Here is an 18,770-nt window from a genome sequence, read left to right as displayed (position 1 = left end):
TAAAATAAAGATAGTCCTTCATAACCAGAAGCAGATTTTCAAACATGATTTGTACAGTGATGTATTGAACTGAATTTAGTTAGTATCGAGTAGTTTGACTTTCAGACTTCCTTTGGTGTTTTTGTCCTTGCCTTTTATATATCCTTAACCTGAAAATATTTAGAAAAAGCAGAGCAAAAATAAAACCTCCACTTAATCTCTGATGCTAGTATATTTGAAATTGTAGCAAGAAGTTAACCTTTTTTAATCTAATATTTAACCACATTCTATGATACTTATATTTTCTTTCTCTACCTATCAGTTAAATATATACATTATCATATTGTTACATTTGTTAAAGATGTGAAAATACTCTGTGAAAATCTTCAGCTTTTAGTGACTTGAGGAATTTTCCTTGAGAGAATAAATCTTACATATTAAGGGAAGTACATCCTTCTTCTTCATAAATTTCAAAGAAAGTGCTGTTAAAAGAAATTCAACTAAGTAGATTTGAAGATCAAATTGACTTTCTTAAATGATTCATGAATTAGGAGCTCTGAGGAATTGCATGAAATGGAAGTTTTTCATAGGAAGAAGGGTGGGGAAAGGAAATTATTAGTAAAAGAAAAGGATTGTAGCAGGCAAGGTCACTTTCCCTTAGGGGGAGAAGCAGGAGGTCTTATCATGCAGATTACTTCATCTTCCTTGGGGGACAGAGAGGGCCCAGGTGACAGATTACCTCATTCATTGGTGCTTATCAGAAAATTCCTGACTGAATATAAGTTAAAATTTACATTTCTGGTGGAGGTTGAAACTGCAATTAGGTTAGGTATTACACCTCAGTTAGGTGACTTGCTTGGCCTCAGTGATGTCCTTTGGGGCCTTCGTTTTTTTTGGTTTTGTTTTTGTTTTTAATGTGGAAATGGCAGATTATTAGCCCTGACATCACCTACCATTTAAAGATCAAAGAGAAATCATTTATATTTGTTCATGGGGGTGGCATGATCTGTACCTTCAGCATGTGGAGGAAATACAAAGATGAAGTGGTAAGTACTATAATGTGTTATGGCCCCTTTGGATTAAAAAAGTATTTCATACACACAGAAATAATAAACTCGATTCTCCCTGAGCTCTGAGGGGCGATTTAACTTCCCTGTCACTTGCTAGTATCATTTCCCTGGATTTGAGGCTTCGTCCAGCTCCGAGGAGAGGTTAGTATGTGTATTCGGGTGAGCCTCACCCTGCATGAGATTTGCTCTTTCGGGTGGATGGGTTGTGTGTCTCTTAGAGATCTCCCATATAACTAAATAAATTTCTGAGGTGGGTGTAAATAAATTACTTGAACAGATTATTTCTGATTTAGCAAGGTCTTTGAATGAATAAATCACAGAATCAAGTTTTAGTGAGTAGTGGCAAGAAAAACAAGCAGAGAATGGTAGGGACTAGAGTAGGCTTTGGACTGTGAGCACAGCATAAGGAGATAGAAGAAAGGAAGACGAAAGAAGTGGCCGGTAGTCGCAGATAAACTTAGTCATTTTCACTTGGGCCAGACCTACTCAGCAGTGCCTGTGAGCTCTCTCAGGTCTTTAAATGTTTAACGTATTCAAAACTGAAGCCACCATTTCACCAACAGGCCCCTTCTCTTGAGCTCCTCATTTCAGTTGAGAGCAAGTTATCTCAGTGTCTCTCCATTTGTCTGCTTGTTAACGTCCTTGCTGTATTCTATAGATTCTTTTTCCCTACCGTCTCTCTTCTGTGTTTTCGTTTATGTTCCCATGGCCAGAATCAAGTTCAGAACTTCACCTCTTATGTGGATTACTGATACGCTTTCTAACAAGAAGTCACCGTCACCTGTACCCGCTCTGCTCAAATCCATTAAAACATACATATTTTTTTAGAATTAACCTAAACTTGTAATATTTCTACTAAAAACATCAGCGACCACTCATTGACAGACAGCCAAATTGACTGTAAACTTCCTTTTCTGATACTCAAAGTCAGTGACAATAATGGCCAATTTCTCTTTTCATCTCTTCTTTTGTCCTAAGTAGTTGCCAAATTCATTGCTATTTCATGAACAAGAGCCAGGAAATGCTGGCAGGATTCACTCCTGATGTTGCCACCACCTGGAGTATGCTTTTCCATTTCTCTTAGCCAAATGATATTTATTATCTATTTTAGATACATTCTTTATGAAATTTTGCTGATTTTTCTCAACCAGATGTGAACAACTTTTCCTTTGAATCATCATAATTATGCACACAACTTCCAAGCCAGAGCTTTGTTTTTTTTTTTTTCTTTTCTGTTATAATGTTCATTTGTTTCTTTGTTTCATCTTCTTGTTTTTTAAAGTAAGCTCTATATGGGGTTGAATGCATGACCCCAAGATCAAGAGTTGCATGATCTACCCAGCCAGGTGCAGGGTGTGTTTCACCTTTTAAATTGTAAATGTGTTAAGGGGAGTAACTGTGTTTCATTATTTTCTGTATCTCAGTGCCCTACACAGAATAAGAACTCTGTAAATATTTGTTAGATTGGGAGTAATGTGTCATAGATACATACAAAAATTGATGTATTCTTAAGTATCTGACCAGGAACCAATATTTAAAATACACATAAAAGTGTACCTTAAGGGACGCCTGGGTGGCTCAGTTGGTTAAGCAGCTGCCTTCGGCTCAGGTCATGATCCCGGCGTCCTGGGATCGAGTCCCACATCGGGCTCCTTGCTTGGCAGGGAGCCTGCTTCTCCCTCTGCCTCTGCCTGCCACTCTGTCTGCCTGTGCTCACTCTCGCTTCTCTCTCTATGACAAATAAATAAATAAATAAAATCTAAAAAAAAAAAAAAAAGTGTACCTTAAAAAAAAGGAATGTATTGTTTTTCAAATGATCTTGGTTGATGGTGTATGCCTTCCAAAAGGCAGCCTATCAACTTGCTGGTTCAAATGAAATGAAATCTTCTCTCAAGCATGGTTATTTTATTTTTAAATTCTTCTAAAAGAAAGAGAATAAATAGAGAAACTTATGGCATTGCTTTGGCTTACTGACTGGGAGATATTTAAAAAATATATTTAAAATTAACATAATATGAATCTTTGCCTGTTGATTTCTACCAATTGAAAAACGAGAGATGTTTTGGAAGTCAGTGGAAAGTTCTAAGAACTCCTGTCACATTCCCTCTAATAAAAGGGATATGATTTTTATTTATTTATTTATTTATTGTTTTTTTAAGGGATATAATTTTTAAATTGTAGATATGGAGCAGCTGCAGTACCAATACCACTGACATTTTATTTAGCAACTGAGGTTGTTAATATTAAGAGAAACGAAATCTATTTTGTATTTTAAAAAACACATTAGTAATATAATAACTATGGTGAGTAACCTAGGGAACTTAGTGCCTTAAGTGTGATTCCTAAATAAACATGGGGCAATTAGAACACCTCCCCTGTACCCTTTTTGAATTACTCTTACTAGGCTAAAGTTTTGATTTCATATGTTGGTAATACATGGTTAAAAAATATTATTCTAGGAATTCGTTTTGAACAAAAAGAATATGTCAAATGTGTACAAGTTCTATATTTAGAATTATCTGGCAGAGCCTAACTCAACTTTATGAATACTCTTTATTATATAAGTACAAAAACAGTATCAATCTCTGACTTTGACATTTCCTCCAGTCATATTAGGTAGGAGTCTATGGTTTTGTTTGTTTGTCTTGTTTTGTTTAAAGATTTTATTTTAAAATAATCATTATACACAACGTGGTGTTCAAACTCAACCCGAGCTCAAGAGTCATATGCTCTCCTGATTGAGCCAGCCAGACACCCCAAGAGTCCTTGTTTGCTCCTTCCCCCTTCTTGTTTTTTCCCAGGATAAGATGAAGAGGGGACAGTGGTTAGGTAGGAGAAATGTGTGCTTTGTGGTGAATTATCTTTCCTATAAAATAATAGAATCATATAATAAAACCATAGGATTATATAGAAATTACAGATATTGTTAAGTGAACACTCTTCTGTAATTATCATAAGCCATAAACCTGGAAAGTCACTGTTATTAATAATAATTATTATAATATATATTTCCAGTTAGCCTGTTAGGGACAATTGCATAGGGAAAGTATTGTTTATAAACAATAAATTATCTTTTCATTTGAGTACTCTAGAATGATGGTCAAAGAAACATCTTTTACTCAATAAGTTTATAGTCTTGTTGCTGTTAATATAATTATGTTCTTATAATTTTAGCAGTTTTAATTTATTTCCTTCTAAAAGTTTAAATGCTTTATTATTCGGCATCCATTTGTTACTTCCCCTCAAGAAATCCCAGCCTTTTAATGATAAAACTTCTTTAACATCGGCATCGTACTAGCTTTTGGAATGCTTTCTTGAAGTCCTCATTAAAGATTGTATAAATCAGTGGATTTATGAGGGAATTGAGATATCCAAGCCATGTCAAAAAATTCGACATTTCTTCAGAAATTTTACACTTTTCACAGACATTAACAACCAATTCTTTACAAGAAAGGCAGCCAACATATTACAAATGCACCCAAGATTATCCCAGGGTAGTGGCTGCTTTTCGTTCTCTCGTGCCTGAGATCTTTTGCCTTCTCCAAGATTTCTCGTGCTTGAATTCAGACCTGGGGCTTTTCACCGTGTTATGAATTTTATCAAAGTCTGTTGATGGATCAGATAAGGATTTTTCTGTGTAGGGAGTGGAGACTAGTCTAGTGCTTTTCTCACCACTCCCCAAAAGGACTTGGCCATTCACCTCCTCCTTGGCAATCCTACTTGCTTGTCTCTTGTGGTATAACGTTTTTGCTGCTTTATATATTTTGTAGTAGAGGATCAAAATCAATGTTAATGGGATGTAGAAAGCTCCAAATGTTGAATAAATTGTGGAAACAATGTGGTCGTGTTTGATGATGCACTCATCGTCTCGGCTAGTTCCCTGGTGCCTCCAGAATAAAGGAGGCATAGAGATAAAAATGGATATAATCCAAACAACTATAATCATAATGCCAGCATGCTTGGGAGTCCTTTTCCTGGAGTACTCCACAGCATCTGTGATTGCCCGATACCGATCCAAAGCTATAGCAGAGAGATGTAAGATGGAACACGTGCAGCACGTGATGTCAACGCTCAGCCAGATGTCACAGACCACTTGCCCCATAATCCAGCTCTCTCTCACAATATACACGATGCTGAAAGGCATCACCAGGACAGCTACAAGAAAATCTGTGACTGCAAGCGAGCAAATTAAATAGTTGGCTGGGTGATGCAACTTCCGGGTCACAATAATGCAGCAATCACAAGGGAGTTGATGGTCGTTGTCATCAGTGCCAGCCCGGAGAGAGTGAGGGACACCAGAATTTTGGATGGCATTCTGTTTAACAGTTCTTCTGAGGTCAAGTTTTGATCAGATGAGTTTAAGAAATCCATTTTTTTGTTTGTTTTAAAAGATTAATATAGCTGAAAAAATGGATACCTGTAACAAAGGAGGAGAAAATCAGTTCAGAGAAATCTTTAAAAATTTTTCTCTCCCTTTCAGAATGAATTTTTAAAAGTATATATGTATGTTTCCCAGAATATTCTATGGATTAAAAAAATGGGAGTTTAGATTATAGATTTTCTTTTTCTTTTCATTTAATTAAATTCTGATGAGAACAGTAACAACTTTCAAAACATTTCTTAAAATATAGCTCAAATAAAACAATTTTTTATGAGTAAACTTAACCTATTACTCAGTAAAATCTCTACCATTATAGAATTGCATTTATTTTATTTTTTTTTTAAGATTTTATTTATTTATTTGACAGAGAGAGATCACAAGTAGGCAGAGAGGCAGGCAGAGAGAGAGAGAGAGAGAACGGAGGAAGCAGGCTTCCTGCGGAGCAGAGAGCCCGATGCGGGCTCAATCCCAGGACCCTGAGATCATGACCTGAGCCAAAGGCTGAGGCTTAACCCACTGAGCCACCCAGGCGCCCCTAGAATTGCATTTAAAAACTATATTATTCTGGGGCGCCTGCATGGCTCAGTGGGTTAAGCCTCGGCCTTTGCTCGGGTCATGATCTCAGGGTCCTGGGCTCGAGCCCCACATGGAGTGGGAGGAGCCTGCTTCCCCTTTTCTCTCTCTGCCTGCTACTCTGCATACTTGTGATCGCTCTCTGTCAAATAAATAAATAAAATTTTTAAAAAACAAAACATAACAAAAAACTATATTATTCCTAGCTGTTTTTCCCTTCATCTATGGAGATAAAATTTCATAGCACATGACATTAATATATATTTATGCTTTATATAATGTAATTAAAGAAAGTATCATATTAAAGGCAGTATTCAAAATCATAAACAATTTCATACTTAATTCAAAGTTACATTGAGGACATTATCATTGAGCTCTTGGAGACTAAAGGAATTTTTAATGTATTTAATGTCAGGATATAAAGATTATAAAAAGGGAAATAAACATAAAATATTTTTAATATATCCCTAGCATTCTATGATCATTTTGTGAAATTAAGAAAATGCCAGAGTGTTTAGTAGTCTTTGTGGATATAAGTAGTTAATTTGGTTTAAAAAGATGAAATAAAATTAGTTGGAATCAAATAGCCATAAAACACTGCCCGTTAATACAGTGACATATATGACCAAGTAACTCATTTAACAAGGTGAATTTGCCAGCATGGAGAGCTTATAATGGCACTCACTCTGAAATGGAAATTATTCTTCTTTACAAGTCACCATTGTAAGGACCATGTAACCTTACTTCTGAAAGAGGATACCTCAAACATGGCTTATAATTTTTGCTTCAGTCCATGCTATTGCTTAATTATAAGTCAAACAGCAATTGGAGTATAATAGGATTAATCTTTTTTATAAGATAGTATTTTTTATTTATTTATTTTCTACATCAGCCTTTCTCTCTTTTTTAATAACTTTAAAAAAAAAAGATTTTATTTATTTATTTGACACAGAGAGAGAACACAAGCAGGTAGAACAGCAGGCAGAGGGAGAAGCAGACTCTCCGGTGAGCAGGGAGCCCTACTCAGGGCTTGATCCCAGGACCCTGGGATCATGACCTGAGCTGAAGGTAGATGCTTAACTGACTGAGCCACCCAGGTGCCCCTCTTTTTAAAATAATTCTTTAGCAGCTACCTGTATCTTAGGAAAAGATGGAGAGGACAGAAATCTGAAGCTTTATTATTATACCCCCATATTACTTATTTTTATCTTAAAGTGCTTATGTTTCATTTGTTGGAACTGATAAAACAATACTTTAAAATGCTTAATATTGTTATATTAAGTACTTCCTATGAAGTATGTGTATGTGTGTGTGTGTGTGTGTGTGTGTGTATAATGAAACCTGGAGGTACAGCATACCTAGTATTCTACTTGTGTTTGGTTACCAGTACTAAATTTAATTTTTATTTTCTGATATTCATTGAAAGCTGGTGCTGATGGCTTGCTTCTAAGCAAATTGAATGGCAGAAGAAATTTGAATACCTGCTACCCAGAAAATGAGTAGTTGTGCTGTGTGCAATTGAGAAGGAATTATAAATCTACATTATTTATGTCAAAACTTGCCCATTTGTAAAGGGCAACTAAGATAGCTCGAGATAAAGAATAGAAGCCAAAGTTTCCTTCGATATTCTAAACCTGTGGTTCCCCACTTTAGTTGGCCTCAGAACCAGCATGAGGACTGTCAAAACACAGATTACGGGGTCTCACCCTTTGACGTTAGAGATTCAGTAAAACTGCGCTGGGGCCCTGAACCAACAGCAGCAGCAACACCTGGGACCTTGTTAGAAATGCAGGTGTGAGGGTGAACGCAATGTTGGGGAGAACTCAACATGCCCATTACTCAGCTGTCTAATCCTTTTACTGCTCTAGCATCTGTGAGTTTCTCTCAATTGAGAGCAGCTCTGACATTTTTGTGTATGACTTCCTCAGAATCTTTCTCACATTCTTAACTTATTTCTTGGAGTTTTCCAAATAAATGATCTTACTCTAGCTTTTATTGTGATGTTTCTGTGATTATTTTTATTGCCGTCTTTTTGCAGTACAGCTCTTGGACCTCCTGTTCTAGGACTGCTATTCCCCTCCCCCAACATCATTTCTACTCTTTTTAGCCTGTAGTGAGAGTTGAGTCATATGACTATATTTCCTAAATCCATACTGGATCCCAGGGCCTGAGGTATAATGGTGTGATCATCCATACCATTATGACTGTCATGAAAATCCTTGTTATGTGTTTTCAATATCAGTGGACCTCACAGTCTTAAGCTATTTTCCCTGGAAATATGTTTAGGCAGTCAGTGGTCACAGGTGAAACACTTATTCTAAGCCAATTAGATGTATTAGAAACATGGAGATTAATTAGTTCTACCTTCTCTCTAACCCCACCCCCCATTCTCTCATCATAAAACTTGTACCAAATATTCAGGGGTGGCTCAGTGGGTTAAAGCCTCTGCCTTCGGCTCAGGTCATAATCCCAGGGTCCGGGGATCAAGCCCGGAACTGGGCTCTTTGCTCAGCAGGGAGCCTGCTTCCTCCTCTCTCTCTTTCTCTGCCTACTTGTGATCTTTGTCAAATAAATAAATGAAATCTTTAAAAAAAATATAAAACTTCTACCAAATATTCAATTAAAAAGCTAAATATTTTCCTGATTGGTTCATTCTTTCCAACAATGGTTATTTAGTATTTAATTAATTAATTAATTAATTAGCATTGTGGGAATTTCTCTAGTGTTTATTTAGTGTTATGGAGTTGATTTAAAAGTGATGACATTTTTCATATTATAAGCAAAAATAACTTTCCACTTTAATTTGCCTGTTAAACAGTTTTGACATAAGAGTCTGTTCAAGAGGTAATTCTGAAATTACATTTTGAATGGAATATTGAAGAACTGTTTGGAAATAGTTATGTGTGTTTTCATAGTAAAAATGAATTCTGTTGGTAGATGGGCCAGCTTAAAATTAGCAGATGAATTATTTGATAATTCAACTGAATCCCTTAAGAACCATATTGTAGCATTTAAATTAAGTTTAATAAAATGGTAGTTAATGCTAAGGAAAATATCAAAATGTGTCATATAAATTTGATTGTGGTTTCTAAGAAATCTTACCATTATTAAATTTAGAAAACTAATTTTCTGATATTTGTTTTTATCAAAAACAAAGAAAATAGGAAAACAAATATAAGCAATCACAATTGGGTTTCTTTTTCTTTTTGTTTTATTTGCCTTGCCACTTAACAATCAGAATTTCAGTAAACCATCTACCTTCATTAATTCATACATGACCTCCAATCAGATTCTTTCCTATTCCATTACATCTTAAGTTCCCATTGTGAGTCCTTACAGTGCTGGGGACCACCTTTGGGAGACATAGACTATGTCATACATTTTTCTCCTACTCTTAGAACATAGACTGCATTCTATATTTTGAATGTCTTCACTGGGAAATAGGATTCCTTGGTAAGTAGAGCCTGTAGTCCCATTAATTATGGGACTTCTTGATAATAACAAAGAGAAAATTTTACCCAGGCTTACTCAGCGTGAATATTTGCCAATTTATTGGTCTAGCCACATGATGCATTTGCTCCTCCATTTACACAGGTTTTTTTTTTTTTTTTTTACTTAATGCCGATTTATGTTCAGTTGTCAGTTTGATCTTGATATCCAAATATATTTCATTCATATTAAAATATAAGTTCACAGAGGCATAGTTTGGTTTACTTTATATTGTAAATAACATTGGGGAGGGATGTCATACAAAAATAGTTTTAATAACAACATTGTAAAGATGCAAGAAAATAAAATTCAGTTCTCTCAAGATCTCATGAGAACCTACGGGTTGGCTGCTTCAGTTAGAATAATAATAATATTTATCCTTTCTGATTATTTACTTCTGCAGGGACTGTGCTAAGTGTTTTCCATATGTTAATTCATTTAATCCCCACTGCTAATCTATGAAGCAGGAGGAATTATTTTTTTAAAGATTTATTTATTTTAGAGAGCGACGGGGGAGGGACCGAGGACTAGGGAGAGAATCTTTAAGCAGACTCCCTGCTGAGCGTGGAACCTGGTGTGGGGCTCAGTCTTACAAACCTAAGATCAGACCTGAGCCAAAACCAAGAGTTGGAGACTCAACTGACTGTGCCACGCAGGCTCCCTGAGGTAGGTGCAATTATTGTTTCTCATTCATAGATAAGAAAACTGAGGTACCAGGGCACCTGGGTGGCTCAGTGGGTTAATGCCTCTGCCTTCAGCTCAGGTCATGATCCCAGTGTCCTGGGATAGAGCCTCGCATCATCGGGCTCTCTGCTCAGCAGGGAACCTACTTCCCTTCCTCTCTCTCTGCCTGCCTCTCTGTCTACTTGTGATCTTTGTCTGTCAAATAAATAAATAAAATCTTAAAAAAACAAAACAAAACTGAGGTACCGAAGTTCTTCTCTACCATGACAACATAACAAATATTTGGTAGAACAAACACATTCCCTTAATCATCATTTTCCTGTCAGTGAAAAATTTCTTGCTTTACTTACTCTGTTACAGTCATGAGATCTACAGAGTAGCTACTTTTTTTTTCTTGTAAATTAAAGACTTTGTTATAAAGTAAGAAGTGTTTTCAAGTGTAGCAAATATCAAGTAGAATGAACTTCTTATTTCTTCATGGGGATGTTTAAGATACTATTTCTAAATATGTAAATTGTAATAGAAATGTGTTCATAGTGTTTCCAATTTTTTTAACTGCCTTTCTAATTCAGAGACTTCCTTTATGTTTTTATTATATTTCTTTTTTTTTATTTTAATGAGATTTTTATTTTATTTTTTTTTAAGATTTTTTTTTTTATTTGACAGAGAGAAATCACAAGTAGGCAGAGAGGCAGTCAGAGAGAGAGAGGAGGAAGCAGGCTTCCTGCTGAGCAGAAAGCCCGATGTGGGGCTCGAACCCAGGACCTGGGATCATGACCTGAGCCGAAGGCAGCGGCTTAACCCACTGAGCCACCCAGGCGCCCCATGTTTTTATTATATTTCTTTACCCCCATTTATTCCTTTAAGAAATATTTCCTGAGTGCTATTTGTGTGCTGATTAACCTGCTAGGTGTAAAAGAACAGCAAAAAAAACAAACGAGCAAACAAACATACCCCTGAACAAAGGAAAACAACAAAACAACACATTGTTCTTATTTTTGACAATCTAGCACAGTAACAAAATTGTCAAACATATAATAATAATACAACAATACAATGCAATAAATGCATCATAGAGGTGTGTATAGTGTCCTAGAAAAACTGATGAGGGAGAATTAATCATACCATGGTGAAACAGTGAAAGCCCTTCCAAGGAGAGGGGAAAGTATGAGCAAAGGCAGAGACATAAAAACACAGGATGTGGACTTCTGCAAGATGGCCGCATAGAAAGATCCGGAATTCACCTCCTCCCATGAACACACCAAATCTACAGCTACATGGATCATTTCCCTCTGAAAAAGATCTGAAAATTAGATGAACTGCTTCTCTACAACAAAGGACTAAAAGACCACATCTGTAGAGGTAGAAAAGGCAGAGATATGGTCTTACCAAAAACCCCATCCCTGGTGTTTCAATACATAATAGGATGGGATGTCACCAGTCTGTTTCTTCTCCTGGAGGAACAATGTGTTGGTGCCCCACATTAGGCACCTAACCCCTGGGATCTGCATTGGAGAGATAAGCTTCCAAAACCTCTGGCTTAGACATCTAAGGGACCTAAAGTGTTGTACAAAACCGAGCTCTGCCTTTGAAAGGGCTTGGATGTGGTGTCACTTCCCCTGAGACCCAGTGAGAAAACAGCAGTTTGAAAGTACCTAGACTATATGTAAAGGAGATTCATTTGCTAATCCAAAAGCATCTGCTGGAGGGTGAGAGGGCAGATGAAAATTTCCTTGGAGACAGAAGCACTGGTAGACATGATTGTTTGCACATTTCACCTTCCTGGCACACTCCACCTACCCTGCACAAATAGGGAGCTTGGATATCTTACCCTTCTGCTATCTTGCTAAGACAGGCAGGAGTGAGTGGTTGCAGCACTACCACACTGCCTTATGGAACCTGGAGAGCCCTAATGGTTTCAGCAATTCCCTGTTCCCTGGCTGGGTCAGGTAAGCATGAGTGGTTGTAGTTCCCCAGCTGAAGTCAGTGAGCAATGGGTGGTTGTAACATCCAAGCACCTTCCTAACTGGAGCTGGTGAGCAATGGGTCACAGCATTCTCCTGCTTTCAACTTAAAGTCAGCACACATAAAGACAAGGCTCTTTTCTATTCCTGCCTTCCTGAAGACTATGGGTGCCTACAGACAAGACATTTCCTTGCTGCCATTCTGAAGTCTGCCAGAGTGCTCCACCCCCTGCACTCTAGCTTCCTAGCTAAAGCCAACAAGCACATGCAATCTACACTGAGGATATCCTTTAATTGCCTGGCCCTGGTGGTTGAGGGGGCTGGGGCTCTTGAGCTCCTGGGAATGTAACAATGGGAAGACAGTTCTTGGCAGGCCACTCCTCTTAAGGCACTACAAAGACAGCAGAATGAAATGCAACCCCAGACTTTCCGTGAAAAAAGTCCATTTTCTTAGCCTGGAACTTCAGCCTAAGGGACAGGCTTCAGGTTTCCCACACAACTAGAAGCTAAGGAAGTGGTTGCAAAATATAAGCAGGGAGAAATTATGCTTGTGCACCCGCCAGCCTCCCTATAGCCTGAAGAGACCTCTCAGAAAGAAGCCTCACACTCGTCTGGAGTCCCAATTTTTGAAACTGTTACCTAGGGGATACCTCCAGATCTCCTGGTCCAGAGGCTAGCAGGGATTTTGATTTGCATACTTTAAAAGGTATTGACTCAGGGTGTGATTTCCAATCAGGCTGAAACTAAGTGCTAAATGAGATTCTCCCTTTGGATCACCGATAGGTCTTGGCACACCCTCCACATCTAGGGTATATCAAGAATAAATCAGGTGGTTTAGACAATCACAAAGGTTTCAGAGATAACGAAAAGTTAGGCTGAACAAGAAGGATCATCACCTATATAAGGACACTCCTTAAAGAAAGAGAGAGAGAGCAAGCAAAGAGCTGTTTCACCTAAAATATAGAAGCAAAATGAGGAAACAAGTATGTTCCAAATGAAAGAAGACAAAACCTCAGAAAAAGGCCTAATGGTAAGAAGATAAGTAATCTACCTGATAAAGAATTCAAAGTAATCGTCATAAAGGTGTTCACTCAACTTGGGAGAAAAAAGGATGAACACAGTGAAAACTTCAAAAAGATAGAAAATATAAGAAAATATCAAGCAGAAGTCACAGATCTGAAGAATACAATAACTGAACTGAAAAATATGCTAGAGAGTTTCCACAGCAAATTAGATGAAGCAGAACAGATCAGTGAGCTGGGAGACAAAACAGTGAACTCACCCAGACAGAGCAGCAAAGTAAAAACAAACCAACAATTTCTTAAAATGGAGATAACTTAAGAGACCTATGGGACAACATCAAGTGGAATAAAATTTGCATAATAGGGGTCCCAGAAGGAGAAGAGAGAGAGAAAGGGGCAGATAACTTATTTGAAGAAATTATGGCTGAAAACTTGCCTAACATATAGAAGGAAACAGACATCCGGATCCAAAAAGCCCAGAAAGTTCCAAATAAGATGAACCCAAAGAGATAAACCACAAACACATTATAGTTAAAATGTCACAAGTTATAGATAAAGAGAGAATCTTAAAAGTAGCAAGAGAAAAAAAAATTGTTTATATAAAGCAAACCCTCATAAAGCTAACAGATGATTTCTCAGCAGAAACTTTGCAGGTCAGAAAAGAGTGGCACGACATATTCAAAGTCCTAAAGGAAACCAAGAATATTGCTTATTGCTACCCAGCAAGACTATCATTTAGAATTGAAGGGGAGATAAAGAGTTTTCCAGACAAGTGAAGCTAATCACCACTAAACCAACTTTACAAGAAGTATTAAAGGAACTTCTTTAAGCTGAAAAGAAATAGTACTAATTCATAACAAGAAAATACATAAAAGTAAAAATCTCCCTGGAAATGGTAAATATATAGTAAAGGCAGTGTATTAATAACTTATAAAGCTATTGTGAAGGTTAAAAGACAAAATTAGTAAAATTAAAATATAATAATTAGTGAGGGGGAAAAATAATAAAAAGATGCAGTGTGACTTTGAAAATATAAAACATGGGAAAGAGCAAAAATATAGAGTTTCGGAATGTGTTCAAATTTAAGTTGCTATCAACTTAAAATACACACACACACAGACACATCTCAAAAAGATGAGATGAGGAAATGGAGGTACATAACAGCCACTGATTTAAGCCCACTTAGGCAAATGCTGTGAGAATGCTCTATTCTGAGGGTTAGAAATATACCCTCATTAGATCCACTTCTACTTGTTAATTTAGTTCTCTAGTCCACTGTGGCTCTTGAATCCCTTCTCTGGGTTTTTGACTCTTCTCTGAGAGATCCTGTCTTTCTATGAGAAATAGTCTGGATTTACAACTAAGTAGACTTCACAGTGTGCTTTCTGCCTATAGAAAATCTTTTCATTTTGAACTGTGTCTTTCCCCTTTGGTCCAAAGTAAGTAAAATTCTCTTAAAAACTTTGTGAATCTGATTGGAAGTCATGACAGGCCCCAACATTTCACATGCATAAAAAAGGCTTCTCTTTACTTTGCCTAGAGTATTAGGGCTGTGGGGCCACGTCTTTAAGATTTTCAGAAACCTTTTTGCCTAGCTGAGGACTCTACTAGGCACTTCTTTAAATCTTTCTGAAGCCTAATAAATTATTTTATGACCATACCCTTGTCTATTCTTCATCCTAAGGCCATTTTTATTTTGACAATCTTCTGCTATCTAGACAGATCAGTGATATGAAATAGGTTTGTTTTCCTATCTTGACAAGTCCTGATTCTTATATATTTCTTCTAAATTTTGCTTGTAAACTTTATTCCTCTCCTGCTTTCCATAGCTCATTACATAAAGCTAAGAAACTGTCAGTTGGCACTTGAAACATTTTGCCTAGAAATCCTCTTGGCCAGATCCATAAGTTCATCAAGAACATTAACCTTTCAGGTTACTGGAGGCAACACTTACAAATCGTTTCACTACTTCAAAACATGGGCTTCCCTTCTAGTCTCCAAGATGGTTTCATCACCTCCTTTTCAGCCCCCATAAAAGTTTGTGCACTAACACTCTTCTCACTGTTTTTTCAATATAGTACCTTATTTCAAAGCCAATGTCACGTGTATTGCTGATAAGTTTACAAGGATGGACTATGCTTGACTGTTGTCATTTTGGCATCACCATAGGCTCCCAGTACCTGCAGTGTAAGGAGTAGTAGGGAACTACATTCCCAGAATCTGCTTCTTTAAATCTGGCTTTAGAATTTGATAGTGAGAGGAATTCCCACAAGGTTTGGGAAGTAGAAGAGAAGGGTGGTTGATGACTATCTGAAGGTGGTTGCAGACAGATGCATGGTCAAACATTGACAGCAGCTTCTGTGTGCACTTGGAAACCGTTGTTGGGAATTTTCTCAGATTTTTGGAGAGCTACAGCAGTTTCCAAGAAAGTCTTTGAGAACTACCTACTTAGGGGCTTTGGGCTAAGGTGCTTCAGTGTCTCCTTTGACTTTAGGCAACAATTGGGTGGCATTAAATTTTGACTTTCTTGACTTTCCCCCCCTTGGTGTTCCATATTAACTTAAAGTCCAATGTCTTAATTAATTAATTAATATTACAGGAATGTTTTGAGTGACTGTTTCCCTGACCAGGCCCATACTAATACAAGCAGATACACTGCTAGGTGATTGTTAGAAATTAATAACCAAAGCAGCTGTAATTGAATATTGAAAATATTAAGCAATATTTTCATTAAGACCATTAATGAAAGCAGTTTTAACCATTGAAGGATTAACTGACTTTTACTGAATCTTAAATATATTTAGAAAGAAGAGAGCAATTCTGATGTTAAATGAAATTTACACATTCACATATTTCATTGCATGGATGATTCTGGTTATTTTTTTCTAGAGACACCTGCATAGTAGTCTGCTAAAAATGGAAAAACAGGGGCACCTGGGTGGCTCAGTGGGTTAAGCCTCTGCCTTCGGCTCAGGTCATGATCTCAGGGTCCTGGGATCGAGTCCCGCATCGGGCTCTCTGCTCAGCGGAGAACCTGCTTCCTCCTCTATTTATCTCTCTGCCTGCCTCTCTGCCTACTTGTGATCTCTCTCTGCGAAATAAATAAAATCTTAAAAAAAATAATAAAAAATAAAAATAAATAAAAATGGAAAAACAAACTGCAACAATGAAAAATCTTAGGGAAAACTGCACTACATTCAGTGAACTGTGAAACCATCTATAAAAGCACTGGTTATGGAAAAGGAAGCAAATACACATGCACAAACTCAGTATGTTATATTACTTCTTTTATTTGTTGCTGAAACCTAGCTTGAAAGAAGCTAAATGTGTGTATATGTGTGAGCAGAGGAGGAATAGAGGATCTGGAAGGGATGGGGCTGTGAAGGCAGTAAGAACTGATGCTTATTCCTGAAACTGGGGTTTCAATTTATTAAGAGACTATCACATATTGTGAATAGAAGCCCCAGTGCTAGAGTTAAACAAATCTTCATCTGAAGCCTGTCTCCCCACTTACTAGTATGAGCTCAAAAAGTCATTTCAACTTTCAAAGACTAGCCTTCTTTGGTGAAGTGAAGATAATAAGATTCAGGTCTTCTAAACTGTGGTTGAAGATTAAATGTAAATCGTTAGGTCCTAGCCCCTAATAAACTCAGTATTTATGTTTGTCCTCTGTAGTAAGCATTAATGAAGGCATTAAATGTATATAACAAAGTGAAAAGCATTCCGGTATTTTTATTTTTACCTCGGTCTTCATTTTATAGTATCTGTATTACCACCATTGTCTAATTCCACAAAAGTTTCTTAATCCCACAAAAAGAAGGTGGTAGTGGGAGGAAACAATGTGCAATTACTGTGGGTGAGAAATGATGTATTTTTCTAATATTTGAGTTAAAATGGAAAACAAGTAATAGGTTAGCAAGCTAGAGATCAGACTTTGAAAGAATATGTTCATGATCTTTCTCTCCTCCTTGCATGACATTACTTCTTCTTGAGTATTCAATAAGGCAAATAATTTACTCCATAGTGACACTGGATATAATATGTCTTATATAAGTGCTTATCACCAGGAACTAGACAAAGAATCTAGAAATTCTGTACCTTTACTGGAAAGTTACTAAAAAACTGAATTTTCTATATGCTAGATATGAAGAATATTTTTTTAAATTTTCTTTTTTTAAAGATGACTTTTTAAAAAAAGATTTTAATTTAATTTATTTATTTCACAGAGAGAGAGAGAGATCACAAGTAGGCAGAGAGGCAGGCAGAGAGTGAGGGGAAAGCAGGCTCTCTGCTCTTAGCAGATGCAGAGCTCGATCCCAGGACCCTGAGATCATGACCTGAGCCGAAGGCAGAGGCTTAAATGAGCCACCCAGGTGCCCCTAAAATTTTCTTTTTTAAAGAAGATTTATTTTATTTATTTATTTAGAGAGAGAAAGAGAGTGTGTATGGGGGCAGGGGAAGGGGAGAGGGAGAGAGAGAACCTCAAGCAGACTCCTTGCTGAGCACAGAGCCCAGGGTGGGGCTCAATCCCATGATCCTGAGACCTTGATCTGAGCTGAAATCAAGAGTTAGACAACCAATCAAATGAACCACACAGTCACCCCTAAAAAATTTCTTTCTCAAATTAATTATTCACAGTCTGGTATATATCTTAATCCAGATACTTAATTTTATATTCTTAATCTAGAATAAAATATCAGATTGGACAAAGTCTTTCTTAAAATGTGGAAAGAAAATAGCTAAATTTACCTGAACATAAATCAAAATGTCATGGTAAATTATTTTCTTAAAAAAAAATTACATGCTTGGGATGTGTTAAAACTCAGTGAAAACTGTTGTGAGATTAAAAGAGATCTAATTTTAGTGATGCTTTTTAATTTGACAATTTCAATCTTTTTTGTGCATAATAACTAGTTAACTGCACCAAGCTGGCAAAGCACAACGATCTCTTTTTTTCTCTCTGCTTTTTTTTTTAGCCAGCACTAGAAAAACATTAGACTATTATATCTTATATTTTATGCAAATGTAACTAATGGAATGAAAGGTATTTCACATGATTGGGATGTATGCTCTTCCATTTTATTCTATTTTTCTTTTGTAAATATGTTAAATTGGAAGTATTTCTCTTCTTTTTTCATCTTTAATTCACTTTCTCTCTTTTGACCCCCTTTACTTAAGCTTTATAAACTACAGCACTGTATTTGGTAAGTTTAGTAACTACCACTTTGATTAACTGAGTATCATAGAAGAAACAAATATTTAATATTGACATTTATTGGATACCACTGGCTTGTTAGGGCTGGTATACAAAGCATAATATAGTAACATAGTATAAGTGCTTAATTGCTGTCAGTTGAAATTGGGTAATTGATTCATCATCTTCAATTAATGATATTATAGAGTGTTCAGCACTGAAACATGAGACATTTATTATATAGCCATGACTTGGAGTTCTGCTTAGGCATAATCTGGTCTTCCAGTCTGCTGGTTATTAACTATAGGCTATTAACTATAATTTGAAGAAAAGCTTAACTTTTTTTTTTTTTTAAAGATTTTATTTTATTTATTTGACAGAGAGAGATCACAAGTAGACGGAGAGGCAGGCAGA

The 18,770-nt window shown here is 36.6% G+C and overlaps 1 protein-coding gene across 1 annotated transcript in view; it reads right to left on the bottom strand.

The window, feature by feature from the left end:
- Positions 1–4,022: 4,022 nt before the first annotated feature.
- Positions 4,023–18,770, bottom strand: part of HTR1F (5-hydroxytryptamine receptor 1F) — a 149,199-nt gene continuing 134,451 nt past the window's right edge. Inside the window, 4 exon segments of the mRNA XM_047745145.1 lie at positions 4,023–4,495; positions 4,497–4,536; positions 4,539–5,282; positions 5,285–5,466. Of these exon segments, the coding sequence (XP_047601101.1) occupies positions 4,327–4,495; positions 4,497–4,536; positions 4,539–5,282; positions 5,285–5,420 (1,089 nt within the window). The 5' untranslated portion in view covers positions 5,421–5,466 and the 3' untranslated portion in view covers positions 4,023–4,326.

The sequence above is a fragment of the Lutra lutra genome, chromosome 1 (genome assembly GCF_902655055.1).
Source record: "Lutra lutra chromosome 1, mLutLut1.2, whole genome shotgun sequence".
Classification (NCBI taxonomy): domain Eukaryota; kingdom Metazoa; phylum Chordata; class Mammalia; order Carnivora; family Mustelidae; genus Lutra; species Lutra lutra.
This window is presented reverse-complemented; position numbering and strand designations above follow the sequence as displayed.